This window comes from Onychomys torridus, chromosome 5, assembly GCF_903995425.1.
Source record: "Onychomys torridus chromosome 5, mOncTor1.1, whole genome shotgun sequence".
In the NCBI taxonomy this organism is placed as follows: domain Eukaryota; kingdom Metazoa; phylum Chordata; class Mammalia; order Rodentia; family Cricetidae; genus Onychomys; species Onychomys torridus.
In genome coordinates, this window is record NC_050447.1 from 118,116,584 (window position 1) to 118,135,883 (window position 19,300).

The 19,300-nt window shown below is 48.4% G+C and overlaps 1 protein-coding gene across 4 annotated transcripts in view; it reads left to right on the top strand.

Moving 5' to 3' along the window:
• Jarid2 (jumonji and AT-rich interaction domain containing 2) overlaps positions 1-19,300 on the top strand; it is a 185,647-nt gene that overhangs the window by 164,922 nt on the left and 1,425 nt on the right. For all 4 annotated transcript variants that reach the window (XM_036187509.1, XM_036187508.1, XM_036187511.1 and 1 more), the window contains 11 exons: positions 655-1,687; positions 4,630-5,132; positions 7,276-7,368; positions 9,254-9,372; positions 9,461-9,531; positions 10,205-10,319; positions 13,030-13,135; positions 13,463-13,645; positions 14,136-14,266; positions 15,037-15,220; positions 16,198-16,305. In XM_036187509.1, the coding sequence (XP_036043402.1) occupies positions 655-1,687; positions 4,630-5,132; positions 7,276-7,368; positions 9,254-9,372; positions 9,461-9,531; positions 10,205-10,319; positions 13,030-13,135; positions 13,463-13,645; positions 14,136-14,266; positions 15,037-15,220; positions 16,198-16,305 (2,646 nt within the window). The remainder of the gene's footprint in view (positions 1-654; positions 1,688-4,629; positions 5,133-7,275; positions 7,369-9,253; positions 9,373-9,460; positions 9,532-10,204; positions 10,320-13,029; positions 13,136-13,462; positions 13,646-14,135; positions 14,267-15,036; positions 15,221-16,197; positions 16,306-19,300) is intronic.

Genomic DNA, 19,300 nt, shown 5'->3' on the forward strand with positions numbered 1-19,300 from the left:
AGAGGTTGAGAGAGAGTGAGATGAGAGGGCAGGTGGCTGCTGAGAATTTGCAGCCATGCCTATGATTTGGAACCAAGGCACTTGGGTCCTGCTGTTTTCCTTCCCATAGTGTATGGTTTTTGATTTTGTTTTTTCCAGTATCATAGTTGGGTTTCATATTTTGTGTGTTGGCTACATAGTTATGTGAATAACACAAAGGATAGCAAACAGCCGTGTTTGGAACATATCTATCTATCTATCTATCTATCTATCTATCTATCTATCTATCTACCTATGTAAAAAACTATGTTATATATTTTTAGAAACTATTGCTAACTTTTCTGAAATAAACAAGATCTTGCTATTACGGATTACAAGAAACTCAGCATAGGTAATTGTTAGGTTCATGTATGGGGTGTGAGAGAGTCATGCAAAGAGAGGCATTGGTATACAGATACATCCACGAATGCAGCAGGCCAGCCTAGGTGTGTTGAGAGGAGATCCTCATGCTAGTATCACACAGGCTAATGTTTGATGGGTTTTCTACCTTGGTTGTCCGCTGTCGCCAACTCTATTCTGAGCCAAGTCTGTCACCACCAACTATAGTAGTCCTTTCTTACTGATTCTGCCTGGGACCTAATTTTTTCTCTTGCCCTGCTTCTGCTGCCTCTGTAGGTGTCTAAGGTAAATGGAGTCACTCGAATGTCATCTCTGGGTGCAGGTACAACCAGTGCCAAAAAGATCCGAGAAGTCAGACCTTCACCATCCAAAACTGTGAAGTACACTGCCACAGTGACCAAGGGGACTGTCACATACACCAAAGCCAAGAGAGAACTGGTCAAGGAAACCAAACCCACCCACCACAAGCCCAGTTCAGCTGTCAACCACACAATCTCAGGGAAAACTGAAAGTAGCAATGCAAAAACCCGCAAACAGGTGCTATCCCTCGGGGGGGCGTCCACGTCCACCGGGCCTGCTGCCAGTGGCCTCAAGGCCAGCAGCAGGTTGAACCCAAAGTCATGCACTAAGGAGGTGGGGGGGCGGCAGCTGAGGGAGGGGCTGCGGAATTCCAAGAGGAGACTGGAAGAGGCACCGCAGGTGGACAAGCCGCAGTCACCCCCCAAGAAGATGAAAGGGGCAGCAGGCATCGCCGAAGCCCCTGGCAAAAAGGCTTCAGCGGCTTCAGCAGAGAAAACTCTGCTGAATGGACACGTGAAGAAAGAAGTGCCCGAGCGAAGTTTGGAAAGGAATAGGCCGAAGCGGGCCACGGCTGGTAAGAACATGCCGGGCAAACAAGCACATGGCAAGGCAGAGGGCACCCCCTGTGAAAATCGTTCTACCTCGCAACCCGAGTCCTCGCACAAGCCGCATGAGCCGCAGGGCAAGCCAGAGAAGGGGGTCGGCAAGTCTGGGTGGACAGCGATGGACGAGATCCCTGTCCTCAGGCCCTCTGCCAAGGAGTTCCATGACCCTCTCATCTACATTGAGTCAGTACGTGCTCAGGTGGAGAAGTACGGGATGTGTCGTGTGATCCCCCCTCCGGACTGGCGGCCAGAGTGTAAGCTCAACGATGAGATGCGCTTTGTCACGCAGATCCAGCACATCCATAAGCTGGGCCGCCGCTGGGGCCCCAATGTACAGCGGCTGGCCTGCATAAAAAAGCACCTCAGATCTCAGGGCATCACCATGGATGAACTCCCCCTCATAGGTAAGGCTCGGGGTTGAGTGCTCCTCTCTCTGCTTGTCCATGATTCCTAGCATGGGAGTAGGTGGACTTGTCAACTCATTTTCTTGCTCTAGTGGAACCCCTCTTCCCCTGGTCCTAGATGCTTTCGGTAAGAAGTTTGGAATTGGTGGCTATAGACCAGGGGGCTTCCTCTTGGTGCTAGATTCTAGGCCCCATCCCGGGCTGTGTTTTACTGCTGGAGTCGAGGATTTCAGGCTACGGCAACAAAGGGCTATGGACTGGTGGCTTCAAAACCAATTGTTTTCTAATTCTGCATGCTGGCAAGGTTGGTTTCTGCTAGTGTCTTTCTGCTGCGGCTTGTAGTGGGCCACCTGCACCTTATGTCTTCTCAGAGTGTTTCCAGTCTCTGTGTGAATATCTCCTTATAAGCACACCGTGAGGAGGTGGTAAGGCCTACCCGGGTGACCTTATTTTAACAATACCACTACATTGTGGGTCTTCAGGGTTTTGTACTTCAATATGCCAACTTGGATGGCCTTATAATGCAACCTACAACCCTCTTGTAAACTCCATGCCATTTTTTTGCTTTCCTCTTGCCCCCATCAGTCTATCTCCCCTACCTCCCTTTTTCTTCAGTTTCTTTGGTGAGCAAAATGGACCTTCTCTGGACATAAAGGGACTGTATTCCATTTCTTTGGAGGGCTGATTTAGTTTGGCTAGTACTGGAGAGGTCACCCCAAGAACTGCTGCTGTGGGTGCATGTCTTGGAAAGCTGAATGAATGCCTTTCTTGCACAGGGTAGGCATGACTCTTTTGGCTTTCTCCTGTCCGCTCTTGTGATGACTCCCCTCTATTGGTCCTGGTATTCTAGGATGGACTTCTCCAGTGAAGGCCAAGTGACTTGTACTAAGGGGTCAGTCCTTCAAGGCAGATAGCAGCATTGCCCACTACCCCTCCCACTTGTGAAGAAGCAATTCCATGTCTGTGGTTGGGAGGTCTGGAATGGCTCCCCCGAGGGCACCCCAGAGACAAGAGTGTGGATAAGCAGGTAGAGATTTCATAGTTCTTCTCCTCAGGAACTATGCCTGATGAGGATCTCCTGAATTTGCTGCCAGAGATGGCATGGCAGGCTTTGGATAGTGCTCCTTAGACGTGGGGAGGGGTATATACCTTCACCCCAGGCCCTCAGGTAACCCAGAGGCAAGTGGACCCTAGAGTCCTACCTGTGAGTAGGTAGGGGCCATTCTAATTCCCTCTTGGTGCACAGTGCTTTTGTGTTGGGGCACAGGTGAGATGGCAAGTACCATTGCCATGATAGCCCAGAGAGTTCTGGTTATGTAGTTTATTTTCCCTCTAACCTGATTACCTCACTAGTACCATACATAAGCCATGAGTCACTCCATCCTCACGCATGTTTATCTCCTTTGCCATTATATAGAGGCTTCAGATCTAGGGCTTCCATTGTATAGGACTAGTTAATGTTTAACTGGTTTCTCAAATTCACCACAGTGATTACATGTAACTTTTTTTGTGACAGTGTCCCCCTGAAGACCCTGTCCTCCCAGAGGGTATTTAGTAAGTGAAGCGTTGGTGGTACAGGGTGTCTGTCACGCAGTAACTTTATGGCCATGGAATCCCAGGCAAGAGTCCTGTAAGCGACTTTGCAAGCACTGCATGTCACTTAAGTGCTAACAGGGACTCTTTTTTTTTTTTTTTTAAGATTTATTTATTTATTATGTATGCAGTGCAGAACACCAGATCTCATTAGAGATGGTTGTGGGCCACCATGTGGTTGCTGGGAATTGAACTCAGGACCTCTGGAAGAGCAGCCAGTGCTCTTAACCTCTGATTTTTGAAAGCACCCAAAAAGATAACAGAGTCCTTGTATGTAGATTGTGTCCTGGGCCATGTTGGCTGGCAAGCCTGGAGGGCTTCATTTCATGTAGGAAGACTTCAGAGGTACAAAACAGAAACCTACTTTATATGTTACTGTAATTTTGTGACCACCACGCTAAGTCTACAGATGGTTTCATTAGGAGCGCCTTCTCTCCTTACCTATGCTCCCAAGCCAGTCAACCCTGGTGTCCTGTAACAAATATATCCAGGCTGCTGTCTTCTTCCTCCTACTAACAGGACAGGTCAGTAACTCAGTCTCTAGCCAGTGGACAGAACGCCCCTTGTTGGGTCACAGAAGCCTGCCCTGTTACTGTGTCATCTGGAGCCATGTTTCTTTGAGTTTTGATGTTAGTGCAGCCCTGCTTTTGAGATTGAAGGATGAGTTTCTTGGTTGTTTTTATTTTGTTCCACTGCTCTGTTGTTGTTGATAGTTACTACTCTTTCCATTGAGGCGGCTTCTCCATTTTCCATCCATGTGATTAGAGTGATATGGTCTGCATTTAAGTCCAGGAGATTGATTTGTTGGCTTTAGTTTTGGTTTGTGTGTCTTGCACAGGCTAGGCAAGTATACCACTGAACTATACAGTCCATATTCGATACACATTTACACTCTAATCTTCTTCTGAGATGAGCAGCCTCTATGCCTTGAGCAACTGTGGTTTCTGTCTTGGATAAGAGAATAAACTCCCTTGTGAATGAGAGTTAGGTTTGGGGAAGATGCTCTAAGCTCACCTTAGCCCTGCCGATCCATCCCTCTCCCCTCTACCTTCTGTGTTGGTCCACAACGTGGGTCCGGTTGCATGCATCCTTCCCTATGCTATGGCTGCCTCTTTCTTTCCTTCTGTTCAGTTCTTCAGATACCTTTCTTGGTCACCTTCCTAAGAGGATGGTCCCTCAATTTGCTTTGTCTCCTAATACTCAGCCATGGCCCAATGCCCAGCAGTGTTCATAGCTGTACACTAGCTACTTATTGCTATAACCCTAGAACCTGGTGGGAGCCCCTGGTTGGGGAAGGGTTCCTCCTTTATGTCCTCCTTAACCATTTCCTCCACCCCATCACTGCCCAGGAGGCTGTGAGCTTGACCTGGCCTGCTTTTTCCGGCTGATTAATGAGATGGGCGGCATGCAGCAAGTGACTGACCTCAAAAAATGGAACAAACTAGCAGACATGCTGCGCATTCCTAAAACTGCCCAGGATCGGCTGGCCAAGCTGCAGGAGGCCTACTGCCAGTATCTGCTCTCCTATGACTCCTTGTCCCCCGAGGAGCACCGGCGGCTGGAGAAGGAGGTGCTGATGGAGAAGGAGACCCTAGAGAAGCGCAGAGGGCCATTAGAGGGGCACACAGAGAATGACCATCACAAGTTCCACTCCCTGCCTCGCTTTGAGCCCAAAAATGGGCTCATCCATGGAGTTACACCCAGGAATGGCTTCCGTAGCAAGCTCAAGGAGGTGGGCCAGGCCCCACTCAAGACAGGCCGGCGGCGATTGTTCGCTCAGGAAAAGGAAGTGGTCAAAGAGGAGGAAGAGGACAAAGGTGTCCTCAATGACTTCCACAAGTGCATCTATAAGGTAAGGGCTCTGTGGGTTGCCCATAACATGCAGGGTGGCTAGGAATAATGTATACCTTGTCCTGGTGGAGCCAGAGGAGGCTGACTGTTCTGCTGGGGTGAGTGCTAGGACACTGTCTTAGTCTGTTTTAAGTTGCTGTGACTCGATATCACAGAGGAGAAAAAAAAATAAAGGGAACTTTTTGCAGTTGGTTCTGGAGGATGGGCTGTTTCTTATTAAGGTGCCAGCATATTCGGCAAGTTTTATCATAGTAGTTGACAACTTTGTGGAAGCACACAAAGGCAGTACCTTTCATGTTCCTCCCATGGTACTGTCCCAGTGGTGACTTTACCATGTACTTTAGAGAGACATACACTCAGGTTCTTGAGATAGCTGATGCCACCAACAGAATTTTGCCTGGTATACCAATAATCGGCCGTTGGACTTGCCTAGGGAGGCTGGCTGAGCAGTTAAGTGGCCAAGGATTCAGGTTTGAGGCTTGGCATGATAGGACATGGGTGAGTCGTTTGCCTCCCAGGACTTTTCTGGCTCCCCTTAAATTCTGCTGTGTTGTTTTACTTATATTTGCATGACTTCCGCAACACATCAGCTGAGGTACATCTGTTGGTCCTGTACCTCTGGTCTGGCCTTTCCTCTACGCACTGCTTTTCTGAGCTGCTCAGGCTGGGTTGTGAGCTCTGAGAATGAATGCTTTCTATCCTTTCTTACTCTGTGTTCTAAAAGGCCCACGGATTTCCAGCCTGGTGGAACAAAAAAATTAGAACACGAATCTCCATTAACAGCACAGAAGAGGTGGGAGAAAGACTGGAAAGTGGAATTACTTCTGATGTCCCAGTACGAATCCCGAGTCACCCTGCTCCTGGCTGAAGAACACTTTGCAGTGTTTCTTGGCTGCTGCTCCTCAAAACTTGAGGCTCCCCTCTCTTGGCCTGCTTGAGGGGAAGTGGGAGAGTGAAAGGCACTCCAGGGCCAGCTTGTAGATGCTAAAATGTGAACAAGTTGAAGCCTCTGACAGACTTCTTCCCCTGTGGGCTCCGTCTGGAATCCCTGAAGGGAAGAACTGTTGGCATAGGTCTTGATTTGACTTTCTCCTGTTGCATGCACCTCCTAGGGAGTGCTGAGTTAGGTAGGTTTCTGCTGCACTGACTAGGTCAGTCACCATCTTTACTAGCTGTCTGCCAAGTTCCCGTGGCGATGTCATTTCAGGTTCAACCTGTCCTGCTGGTTATGCTACCATAAACCATAGGCCCTCATGGAAGAGTTTGGCTTGCCCTGGGTCCTACTTCCTCCCATTTTGAGGCTCAGCCTGACAAGCAGACCTCAGCTACTGCCCCACTATTCTGGGCTCTAGGCATTTCTATAGGTTTGTCTGTTGTTAGACTGGGAAGGGATTTGGTCTTCATCTGGTTCCTTGAGCTGCTACTGAGAAAGAACGTCTCCCCACAGCCCATTCAGCTGTGCCTCGGAAATTGCTTTTGTGAAAATGGAGAACTAACCTGGGGACTGAACGCTGCTTTGTTCTGTGTGTATCTTACACAACTGGAACACTGTCCTCCCTTATTAATTAAAGCACTCATTAAATCCTGTGACTCCAAACCAGCACCTTCTGAAATGAGGTGTTCTCCGTTCTGTTTAAAGCCAGTGCTGTAAGAGTGTGTCAGACCCAAGGAAGTTTTTCTTGTTTTATAAACCTGCTTTCTCAAAGATGTTTTTAGATAGAACTGGAAAAACCTGGCGTGCTTGACCAAAGGTGGGGCACTGATGGCAGCACCAGCATGTTTATCACCCCTGCTGATTGTGCCTGCGTTAGTTAGTGGGAAAACAGGTTTTCCGTGTACTTAGTTTACAGGAAGAGAAAGTTGGGAAAGATTTCAAGTTGCGAGGAAAGTCACTTTCTCAGCCTGAGAGCTTCATCCTGAGCCCTGTCTTCCTGGAGAGCAAGCCCAAATTCTACAGTCTCCATGTTTACTGCTAGTTAGTGCTCTGGAGGCAGAGTATGCTGGGATCACACACTTATGGGGATGCTGTCACATACTGAAACTCAGTGTGGCCTGTCCGAGACCTGTGACAGTTTATGACTTGATATAAAGCCAAGGCTTACCTCTGTCTTAAGCTGTGCTCTTGGATGTTTTCTTTGTTTCAGGGAAGATCTGTTTCTCTAACAACTTTTTATCGAACAGCAAGAAACATCATGAACATGTGTTTCAGCAAGGAGCCTGCACCAGCTGAGATTGAGGTAGGTTGGTCAGCTCCATATAACCTCCTGGGACTCTAGGAGGTGGCCCTCAGGCTTGGTGTGGCATGAAAGGGCATATGGACTAGGGTTGTCCTGTGTGTCTGAGCTGGAACATCCAGGCATTTTCTCTTGGGGCCAAAATTAGTGGATTGAAGAGTGGAATTCCATGGCCCCTGCTGGAAGGCTCTGAAGGGCCTGTCTGGGTTCCCGTCACTGCTCTAACTAGCAGTGTTCGTCCCCAGTAAAATGCCTCTTCCTCTCTGTCCTCCCTGTGTGTTCTGGAGGAGAATGTTTGGAATTCCCTGAAGTCATGGTATGCTTTTCTCCTCTCCTCTCCTTCATGTAATGGGATTGGCACGTTGCCATTTTTGTGCCATTGCCAGCTCTCTCCTTGGAGTTAGTGCAATGCTGGAAAGACAGTGAGCTCTTGTGTGCCCAATTAGTCGCTGTTATGTGTGTGAGGTGCTGGAGCATGGAGCCAGTCCTGTTTGTTTACAGTCCCTGGCCAGACCCCAAGAGAGTCCCTTGGACCTTACAGCTGCTGACATAGGAACCCAGCAGTGGTTGGTTTGTAAAGGGAAGAGAAGCCAGTTCAGATCTCTGGCTCAGAGCACTTGTAGCTGGGAAGAGGAGAGTGTTGAAGGGTAGTTTCTCCTGATGGGCTCCGATCTCAGGGCTTTGGGAAAAAAATTCTGTTTTGCTGATCACAGTCTCCCCATCCCAGCCCTGTGACCTGGGGCTTGACATCCACTCTCAACCTCATGTTCAGCTCTGCCTAGGTGTTAGACTGGTTAGACTGGTCTGACACCCATGTGGCCTTCACAGTTCTTTCTTGATGCCTCATGACACTGTGGCGCCAGATGAGAGGGCTCAGCTTTGGCATCTGCAGGAGGTGCTGATGCTTATTACTGTCCATAGCTCATATTACAGGCTTCTATTTAGGAAATGTTTTTTGTCTCTTAGAAAGACTAGATAGGTCTTTCCATTACCTGAACATTTAAAAGCAAAAGTGAAGGTTTGCTGAAACTCAGTTTTCAGTTTGTGCCTTTTTCTCTCTCCTGTTGGACTTGGCTTTGGCAACTGCTTATGTGGAATGAGTGTGTGTATGTGTGTATTTGGGAAGTGCATGTAGAGGTACAATTTTGGAGTAAATATTCTCCCTTCACCTTTATGTGGTTTTCAGGGAATTACACTGAGTGTACTGAGGTCACCAGGCTCTTTGGCCTCTGTGCCTTATTTGAGGCAAGGTCTCTGTTCACCACTGCCTATGCCAGGCTAGGTGCCCTTTGAGCATATCTACTTGCTAAATTGTCCTAGGTATGCTGGGATCACAGATGAACAGACACTATTGCATCCAATTTTATGTAGGTTTTGGGAATCCAAACTCAGGTCCAAACATTTGGGTGAAAGTTGTTGAAATACACATTTCTGTGAGATTGTCTCTTCACATCATTGTACACCCATCATTGACAACTGTCCCAAATCAACATTCAGTTCTCTGAACCCTTTGGCAGCCGCTGGTCTGCTTTCTTACTGCAGCACCTCCTGCACAGACTGATTATGCCCCTGAGTGTGGTGTCCTCAAGCTTCAGCCACAGTGTGTCATGGTTTCTATCCGTTAAAGGCAGGAGTGTATAAATCACACTCAGTCATTCCACTCATCCTCACAGTCCATAGGGGTGGCTTCCCCTGATAGTGCTTAACAATGCTGTCATCCCAGAGGTGACAAACCTCCAACCCTCAGATATGATAGCACCATTGCCTTAGGTTCTGAGGGAGCTGCTCATTGGAATTTCCTCACAGACACCTTGTTCGGTATAGTGTTCCAGCTATCTTGGGCTCCGTGTACCACATAGGAAATGACTGGCCTTCCTCTTCTCTACAGCAAGAGTACTGGAGGTTAGTGGAAGAGAAGGACTGTCATGTGGCAGTCCACTGCGGAAAGGTGGACACTAATACTCATGGCAGCGGGTTCCCGGTGGGAAAATCAGAGCCCTTTTCAAGGTAATGGTCCAGACTCTTGTCCATATTTGGGGGACTAGATAGTGCCCTTCATCACCAGCTTGTTACAGCCCCATCTTTCCCTCTGCAGGCATGGATGGAACCTCACCGTCCTCCCCAATAACACAGGGTCCATCCTTCGTCACCTTGGTGCTGTGCCTGGTAAGCATGACCACAAACACCCTTTTGTTCCCACTTTCATAGCAAAAGCAGGGCCAACCTGGGTCTTTTAAGCACTGGTAGAGAGGCCTGGGATCTTAGGTGCAGAGTACATGTAGTGCCGTTTTAACATTGGGAGAGAGGGAGAAAGATTGCATTTCCAAGTCTGAGAAAATGTGGGCACCACTTGGCAAACAAGTCTGGGGAGCCTAGTTTAACTTGGAGTATTATTAAAAAGTGCTTTTCCAAACTGAATTCTGACTCCTAAAGGCTGTTTTTTGCTAGCAGCCACAAAAAATGGGCTAAGAAGTGAAGCTGCTTTTGACTTAGGCACAGGCATCCCATGGAGGTTCGGGTTGCTGTGGATTCTTTCTCAGTCTTCCGAGACTCCCTTCTGCCCAAGCCAGGAACCTTGTATCTCACTTAAGCCAGGCCTTTGTAGCCCTGGGGCTTTACACATTCATTCTCAGCTCTAAGGGTCAACAAGCTACCCAGCCAAAATGCAGCAATAGTGGAGTCATTTCTCTGTAGCAAGTGGGGAGGGGTGGGTACCTTTTTCTTGCTGTGTTATATCTGAGAGAGGCAGAACCCCATTTTTTCCCTGGACGACACTTTTAATGGCTGTCACTCTGAAGCTTGGTTGCTCTAAAATGACATCTCTTCTCTTACTTTGTAGGAGTGACTATTCCCTGGCTAAATATTGGCATGGTCTTTTCTACCTCATGCTGGTCTCGAGACCAAAATCACCTTCCATATATTGACTACTTACACACTGGTGCTGACTGCATTTGGTGAGTACTGACCCACAGCAGCAGGTGCAAATGCCCTAGGCAGCCCAAGAAACTGGTGCTGTGAAGGGCCTAATCTGGCAGCAGCTGGAAGACATGCACTTTTTCCCTAGCCAGGGCCTGGGCTTTCTACTTGTGCCACAAGGGTTGCAGAGAGGCAGAAGATGTTTTCTGTTCTTGGCCTATTGTATTGTTCTTTTGTGCTGGGACCCTCATTATGTGTTGTGGAATTCCCAGAGTTGATTTCATGGCAGCATTCATAGAGTGCCATGGGGAGACTGGTGTGGCTGGGCAGGTTCATCTGAGTAGAGCTAGTCTACCCACACACCAGATGATGCATTGTCAGAATTGTGCCCCATGAAATAACTGTACCCATGCATAATGCAGTGTGTTCTCTTCGTTGGTCCTCTGAGCCCTGGTTTCTGTGTTGATAACAGCAGTAGTTGGGGGTTGACTGCATATAACATGATGTCCCATCTCATACTCTCACAGCTTGCTGGTCTCATAGTCATTTTCACTAACTGATAATTGCTTAAAGGGGTGATAAAATATTCTTTATGAAGTAAACAGAATCTTCAACTGATGTCTCCTCTCCTCAGGAGCCCCATGTGAGCAGGTGTCTGCTAGTGTGAGGTACAGGTTGTTCATGTCCTGCTGAGCAAGGAGGGGTTTGTGTGTTGCGTGCTCTCCACTGTCCTGTGGGGCCTGCTGGGGTGAGGCTGGTGAGATGGAGCCAGATCCTAGTGGCCATGTGGCAGAGGGAAGATGGCAGCTGTGCAGTGCTGCACTCTTCCGGACAGTCTTGATTCTTTGAGAGTCTATGGTCAAGGTCCCATTCACTGCAGGAGTTCCTATGGCTAGTACTGCCCTGTGTGTGCCATGGTCACCTGAAAATGTGGGTGTTGGGATGGGGATTTAGCTCAGTGGTAGAGCGTTTGCCTAGCAAGTACAAGGCCCTGGGTTTGAGCCTCAGCTGGGGGGGGGGGGAGAGAAAAGAAAATGTGGGTGTCTTAGTTAAGGTTGCTATTGCTGTAATGAAATATCATGACCAAAAGCAAGTTGGGTAGGAAAGGTTTTATTTGGTGCACACTTCATATCTCCTAAAGTCAAGACAGGAACTCAAGGAGGACAGGAACATGGAGACTGGTTCTCATACAGAAGCCATGGAGGGAAGCTGCTTACTGGCTTGCTCCCATGGCTTGCTCAGCCTGCTTTCTTATAGAACCCAGGGATAGCACAACCCATAATAAATATCACTCACTAATTAAGAAAATACCTTACATGCCTTAAATAAGCTGGGTCTTATGGAGGCGTTTCTTAACTGAAGTTCCTTCCTCTCTGATGTGTCAAGTTAACATAAACTATGCAGCACCGTGAGTGTGAAGTGGCCCGTGCAGTTTATTTCTAATAGCGTAGAGGTGTGAGCTGTTTAAAGTGTTACATCCTTGGGCTCATAATGAAAGTAGAGCCAGGGATATGGTCAGAGAACTGGAGGGCACATGGTTTTCTTACATGTAATTCATGTTAGAAACTCAGTATTTCAGGCATGAATCAGTAATGGCTTTGAAATGATATAAACATTTAAGAAAAATGTGGATGGTACCTTCCCTTAGCACTTGAGACCAAGATTTGCCATAGAGATAAAATTGCAAAATAGACAGTTGAGTGTTGGGGTAACTGGTCAAGCTTGTGGGATTGTGTCTGTGTGGAGCTGAGGGAGGAGGGGCTCCTGACAGGTATCACTGATGCCCAACAGCCCTGTCTCTGCTCCCATGTTCTCAGTGGTGGTAAGGGGATCTGATGGCTTCAGCAGCCCCAGGTCCTTTTAACATCCCAATCTACCATGGGATAGCCATTTGCCCAGGCAACAGTCATTCACACAGCTGACCCTGCCCTGCAGCTCATGAATAGGCTTCTGTTTGCCATGCTTTTGCTTATAACTTATGTGGCCCAGGAGGTCATTGTGGTACAATTGGCACTTTCTTGATCCTGGGCTACTTGAGGCATTGAGATGTAGTGCCAGGAAAATGCTCAACCTCTGTTATTGCTGTATGGTCTAGATTTGACTCAGTCACCTACAGTTAGAGCCTTTTCTCCCACTTAGGTCTCCATAAGCTATGATATATAAGTCCCTGACCCACAACTTTCCTCAGGGTCACTCTGTGCTCCCATGTAGGCCTCTATCCTCTTTCTCTTGTGTGTTTTGGTAAGCACAATTCCCTCAAGCTGGGTTCTGACACACTGGTAGAGAATTCCCCAGGTCTTTGTTGACCTTCCTAGTTTCCCAGCCATTGTGGCCTTGGCTGACAAAATGAGCTGTGTGTGCATGCATTGGGCTTGGCCCCAGGTCTCTTCCTGGCCTGCAGCTCCAGGTCTTCCATGGTTGCCTTGGCTTGGGGAATCCATATACCCATGCTGTCTTGTCAGGAGCAGTATCACTAGACCATTCTTTGTAGTGTTAGAGAACTCACACAAGCCGACGGGTTGCAGTTGTGTTTGTTTCTGGCTTTGGTTTGAAGGCTTTTTGGCTCACCTTGTGGGTCATATCTGCATAAAGTGAGCCTAATGTAAGGCAGTGCCTGTGGTTTGCCTTTGTGCTGGACAGAAGCAGCCAGCAGTGATAGAGCAAGGCATTGGGCTAGCACCCCAGCCCAGCTGCTGTCAATGCCAAAAGTGGTCCCACCAAATGTTTCCTGTGCTTCCAATGTCCCAGGTATTGCATTCCTGCTGAGGAGGAGAACAAGCTGGAGGACGTGGTCCACACCCTGCTGCAGGCCAATGGTACCCCAGGGCTGCAGATGCTGGAGAGCAATGTCATGGTAGGTCTGTTGTCCATCTACACAGCAGGGGCTGTGGGTCCTCCAAGGCACAGAAATGTATTTTATTGTCAGCCCCTAACAAAGGGTTGTAGGCCCAAAAAGGAAGGAGTTGCATGATTACCATAGTCCTTGCCCTGCAGAAACCTCTTAAACTACCATTGACTTGGTGTTTCATGATTGTTTTGTTATTTTCTGAAGGAGAATTCTAATCTGGTTCTTCGAGCAGCCCCTCCATTAGGGTTCCTGGCAAGTGTCCTTATGCCATGGGACAGAGGGTTTGCCTGGCTGGTCAAGGGGCATGTATCTCAGTTGACATTATCTCCCCAGATCTCCCCAGAGGTGCTGTGTAAAGAGGGGATCAAGGTCCACAGGACTGTACAGCAGAGTGGGCAGTTTGTTGTCTGCTTCCCGGGGTCCTTTGTATCCAAAGTATGTTGTGGCTACAGCGTCTCAGAAACAGTGCACTTTGCTACCACCCAGTGGACAAGTATGGGCTTCGAGACTGCCAAGGTAAGCAGTACAGGTGTCCCACAGGCATTGTGTGTAAATCCTGATTCACTGAGTGTGAAGTTCATGTTGGAAAACCTTAGCCTTTGAGACCTTTTCACTGCATTGTTGGGCGTGGAGATTCTCAAGAGAGGGCTGGAAGTTTTCTCCAGGAAAGAAAGTTTTTGAGGTTTTTATCATGAAGACTCTTGATTTCCATTACTGGCCACCCCACAACTGTGGGGTGGCCAGACAGATATACCCAGGGTAAACACTGGACCTGCATATGTAGAACATCTCTGTCCATTCTGAGATGTGCCTCATGGCTGGCAGTGAGGTGCTAAGAATGGAATCTGGTGATGTTCTCCAGGTAAGCAAAGTGGCTGCACAGCTAACAGCGATAATCCAAGTCCAATTGCCACGTTAGAAATTCACAGGGCCTACCTGCCACTAGGAACCTTGGCTGCTCCTCACTCATGGAATAGATCCTTTGTAAAGGTGACTCCTCTTTCAGGAGATGAAGCGCCGCCATATAGCTAAGCCATTCTCCATGGAGAAGTTGCTCTACCAGATTGCACAAGCAGAAGCAAAAAAGGAAAATGGTCCCACCCTCAGTACCATCTCAGCCCTTCTGGACGAGCTCAGGTACTGTAGACCCAGGTCCCAAGATTTCAGGGGGTTGCAGGACAGGGCTGAATAAGCAGGTGGCAGTTCCCAGAACTACAGGACCCCTGAGGCTTAGGTGTGAAGCCCTTTTTGTTCTGTGCTATTTCTCCTATTGTCTTCCTGCATTGTAGTGGGACTCTGAAGCTCTTGGTGAGCCCATGTGAAGAGTGAGACCTCAGGCTGTCATTCCTCTGTAGTCACGTCAAGGCTCTCTTGGCAGACACAGACACACATACCATATCACCTGACCATGGTGTGGGGGATGGTTTGTCTCCTTGAGTCGACTCAGCTTGTGTCCCACACACGTTGAAGGTGTTTCTTGGCATCACTCAGCCAGTCACTGAAGGACAGGATGTGTATTGTACATGGTTCTCTGTGTTGAGCTCTTACCTCAGCTCATGAGGCTTCTCCCTCTCCAGGGAAGGGGCTTCTTATACTGTTGGTGGGAAGCATAGAGATATCCACCAGCTAGATAGTCTTCAAGGGTAGGATCAGCAAATAGGTAAAAATTCTTGGCTTGGAGCAAGAATATCTGTAATCTTGAGCAAAATCCAGTCACCCCACGGCCCTTTGAGCCCCTGGCTGGGTCTTTAAGGAAGGTTTGCTGGGCTTCTCACACGATGGCCTGTCTGTGTCCTCTTGGAGGGCAAGTCTAGTCCAAAGAGATCATGGCATGTTCTCTGGAAGGGGAACAGGCATCCTTTGTGGGCATGCAACCTTCTCATGATGCCTGCCACTTGCCTGAACAGGGATACGGAGCTGCGGCAGCGCAGGCAGCTGTTTGAAGCTGGCCTCCACTCTTCCGCCCGCTATGGCAGCCATGATGGCAACAGCACGGTGGCGGATGGGAAGAAAAAGCCTCGAAAATGGCTGCAGCTGGAAACGTCAGAGAGGAGGTGCCAGATCTGTCAGCATTTGTGCTACCTGTCCATGGTGAGTCTATCTGCATGGGAGCTCAGTGCAAACCTACCATGGGCTCCAACACTAAGCCTTCATCCAGCTCCTGGCCCCCTCAGAGCATGGTAGCAGGAACGCGAGTCAGCTGGCCACAGTAAGCCACAGTGTGTAGTCTGGAAATCAAGAGGAATGCTGGTGCCCCGCCCACACCCCTCTACTATTATTCTGCTTATGGCCCCACCCATTGATGGTAGCACCCACATTCACTTTCCCTTTTGGAAAATACCCCCATACATACCCAGAGCTATTTCCTCTGTGATTCTAAATTCTCTCAGAACCAGAAAGATTTACCTTGGTGGGGTTTTGTCAATGCTAATAACTTGCATTGCTCCAAACTGCTTTGTCTGTGATTAGCCCTTGGAGTCTTTGAAAGGGGCAACCTGTTCCCTTTTCTCCTTTTGTTTGCATGGAGGCTTCTGAGAAAAAGCCTTAAAAGGCCCAACAAATATTTGCACCCAAGTGTTAGGGTGCAACCAACAATGGGCTCAATATTGTTGTTATTTCTTTTAATATACAGATGATAGGACTTGAAGTCTTCATAAAGGATGAGAATACACAGGCCCTTATAGGCTCCAAAAGTGTCAGTGTCTTTTCATGTGACCTCAGGTAGCAAGGCACATGCTTGGTAGGCAACAGCATAGCATGCAGGTCCCCTTGGATACTGAAGATTAGGAGCCTAGCAAACATATTTTAGTCAGAAACTCGCCAAATCTGAACTCTAAGCCTTCTAAGCCAATACCAATGTTTTGTCCCATCTTTATGATGAGGTGCTCAGGGAGTCTCTAACACATATCTGGAGGGTCTTGGAAAGTTAAGGCAAGGGGCCGCTCACTCCCTCCCCCACTTGTTGCTGGGTTTCTCCTCAGTTTGTACTGTTATGAGTCACTGACCCCTCACTTGGGCGGATGTGTGGACCGGCCTTCTTGAACTCAGTTTGTACTCTATTCTTACAGGTGGTACAGGAGAACGAGAATGTTGTCTTCTGTCTGGAGTGTGCACTGCGCCATGTGGAGAAACAGAAGTCTTGCCGTGGGCTGAAGCTGATGTACCGCTATGATGAGGTCAGTTCTGACTTGGGCAGGGCCTTGGGTGCCAGAGGCCTCCTTTGCACAGATTACATTAGCTCAGGGCCTAGCTATGCTTGCAGGATGGAGGCTGAAGGCAGCCACTGTGACTTAAGATGGGTGTGGCCATTCATATCTAGACTGGAGAGATGGTGGCTTGAGTCGTGCTGGGGTCCTCAGCTCCTCAAGTGCCCAATCTTACCATTTCAGCCTTTCTCCACATCCTTCCTGTTCACAGTACCAGATTCTGTGCTTGTTCCAGTTAGCAAGTTTGCCTTTTGAACAGGAGATGCTTGACCCCAGAGATGGCTCTTCACTTGCCTTGATACTACATTTTGGGAAGCAACTCTCTACCTTCACAATTACTCACGTTCTCCACAGAACATTTTCATCTGGTTCCCGAGCCTGGTAAAATGGATCAGAGAAAGTTGCCACCAAGGCTATTTCTGGCACAGATGTGATTACCTAGTGGCTGCACTTGGATACTCTTCCCCTGTGGTGGCTCTGCACACAACAGAATGATTGTCTGTTTTCCTGGCCAGGCAACTTCCATGACATTCTCCCACATTGCCTTTCTGGCTAAGATATCATCCTAAGGGTGACACTGGCCTTCAGCGTGGCATTGCTCTATGAACCTGTCACCTTTTCACTAACAACCTGCCTTGCCAGCAGCTGCTGAGTCATGTCTTGCTTCTCTTTAACTTCTGCATCCATTGGCTATGTTAGCCAGCAGGACATTTAAGTATAAAGCACTGGTTCCCAGGGTCCACACTGCAATGGAGTACTGTGCTTGGCCTAGGTTCTAGCCTTACTATAATAGAGGGAACCCATATGAGATACTGAATATGAATTTCAGTCTGTCTCCCAATTCTTGTCTGTACAGCCAGGAGACGTGCGGGGGTCGTGGGGGGAGGCTTTTGTGGCTGTGGACTAACTGTGCTATTGTGGGAAGGGAGCATTTGAGCCCTAGGGGATGAGTCCCATATCTGCCTTGCAGACTGATACATGTTTCTGTACCTCAGAAGTGACCACTGAGTCAGGGCTAGGGGTGGTGGTGGTCATGTTCCTTGCATGATGTAGACACCTGCCGCTGTCCCCTTCCCCACCACTGATTCCATGTCCTGTGTTTATAATGGAATGTTTTAGGTTGGGGCCCAACTCACTGGCAGCCCTGTAATATGGCCCCCTGTGCTGCCCACCTGCTTGGAACTGTGTGCATGTGTGATCCACACTGTCTCCACAGCTTCATATATTCTTTTCTCTCTTGTTTGGATTCTGTATCAAGTTCTACATATCACATTCAACTCACCTTTTAAGTCACCTTCTCAACGTTCCTAATGCTATGACTTCAGTACAGTTCCTTATGTTGGGGTGACCCCCAACCATAAAATTATTTTATTGCTACTTCATAAGTATAATTTTGCTACTGTCATGACTCACAATGTAAGTATCTGATATGTAGGATATCTGATATATGACCCCATGTGAAAGGGTTGTTTTATGCCCAATGGGGTCTCAAATTACAGGTTAAGAACAGCTGCTAAATGAACCCTGGTCCAAACAGATCTTCTCACCAAATGGAGCACCATTTACCATTCCAGTTGGTCTTCTAACTTCTATGATTGATTTGCTCACCCTCTGTACATTCTGTCTGAAGCTGCTGTTGTTTCTACAGTCCTCCTAACCCCCTTTGGGTCAGGAACATCTCAAGCAGCCATCCCCAAGCTCTCACAGCTTGCGTCACACACACTATCTCCTTGGCCCATACACAGCTTGCAGTCCTCTGGTGGGATGTGCTGATCCTGGTTTGCCCGGTCACTGGCCACCTGGGGCCCTTCAAGCAGTCTCGTCTTTTCGGAAGTGGCCATTACCACTGTGTATTCCCCAGCTCTGTGGCTGGCTGTGTAGTACATTAGCCATGTGGTCCTAGGTTCTGCCTTCTAGTTCTAAGGCTGGCAATAGAATCTTCTGCTCCACTTTCTTTCCTTTTCTTTTCTTGAGAGTGCTGCTGAAGCTGCACAGTGGGGTGTAAAGCCACCTGGTCTTGTCAGTGACCAAAGTCCTGAAAGAACAGCACATCTATGGTGGTGGTCTGATGTCTAGTCCCTGGCCTTGATGGGCAAGGAGAAAAAACTGCACCTAGCAGCAGCCTCTCCCTCTGCCAGAGGCTTGCTGCAGTTAAGGAAGTCAGTGCCAGTCCTGAATTGAGGTCAACTAGTTTGATTGAGGAATGTAGTTTCAAGCTCTTCCTGTAGAGCCCGCAGATGAGCTCTCCTGTCCAGGACAAGACAGATTTGCTAGGGATTCCAGGCATGCTCCTCCTGCACCCAGTCTTCTGGCTTCCTTCCTCTTGTGCTGTGAAGCTCCCAGGGAGAGCTGGGCTTCTGGACACCTTGTCAGAACCTGTCTGTCTCTCCAAACTTGGCACAGGGAGGCAGGGCACTGTGTTCAGTCAGCAGATGGCTGGCTGTTCATGGTGTACATTCCTTCAGTGACGTCTAGGGCTTTTGAGAGACAGACCTTCACTGTGCAAACCTCAGGAGTCTTTTTCACTCATGGTATGGTGCCTAGCCACCCTGCCAGGTATTTCAGTGTGCTCCAGGCTGGCCCCAAATTAGTTCTTTCTTCTGCCTCAACCTCTGGAGAGCTGTGATTCCAAGTGTGGGCTACCACATCCAGCTATGGATACGTTTTGGTAGAGATGATTTGGCTATCTTGGGTGAAAAACAAGGACGTGGCTATTCTCTCTTGTCTCTGGTGCAGAGGGAAATGAGTCATGTGACTTGGTGATGTCACATGCTGGAGAACTTTAGCATAGCCCCAAAGCTGGTGCCTACGAAGCACCTCAGTATGGGGTACAGGAGGATAAGCTAGTCCTTTAGAAAGGTATCTTGTGGTACTTAGGAAGCAATGTGGCTGGCCATCCTCCTCAGCTATGCTTGGCCTAGGTATGCAGTTTGTCTCAGATTTGCCTGCTGTCTTTTTTTTGTTG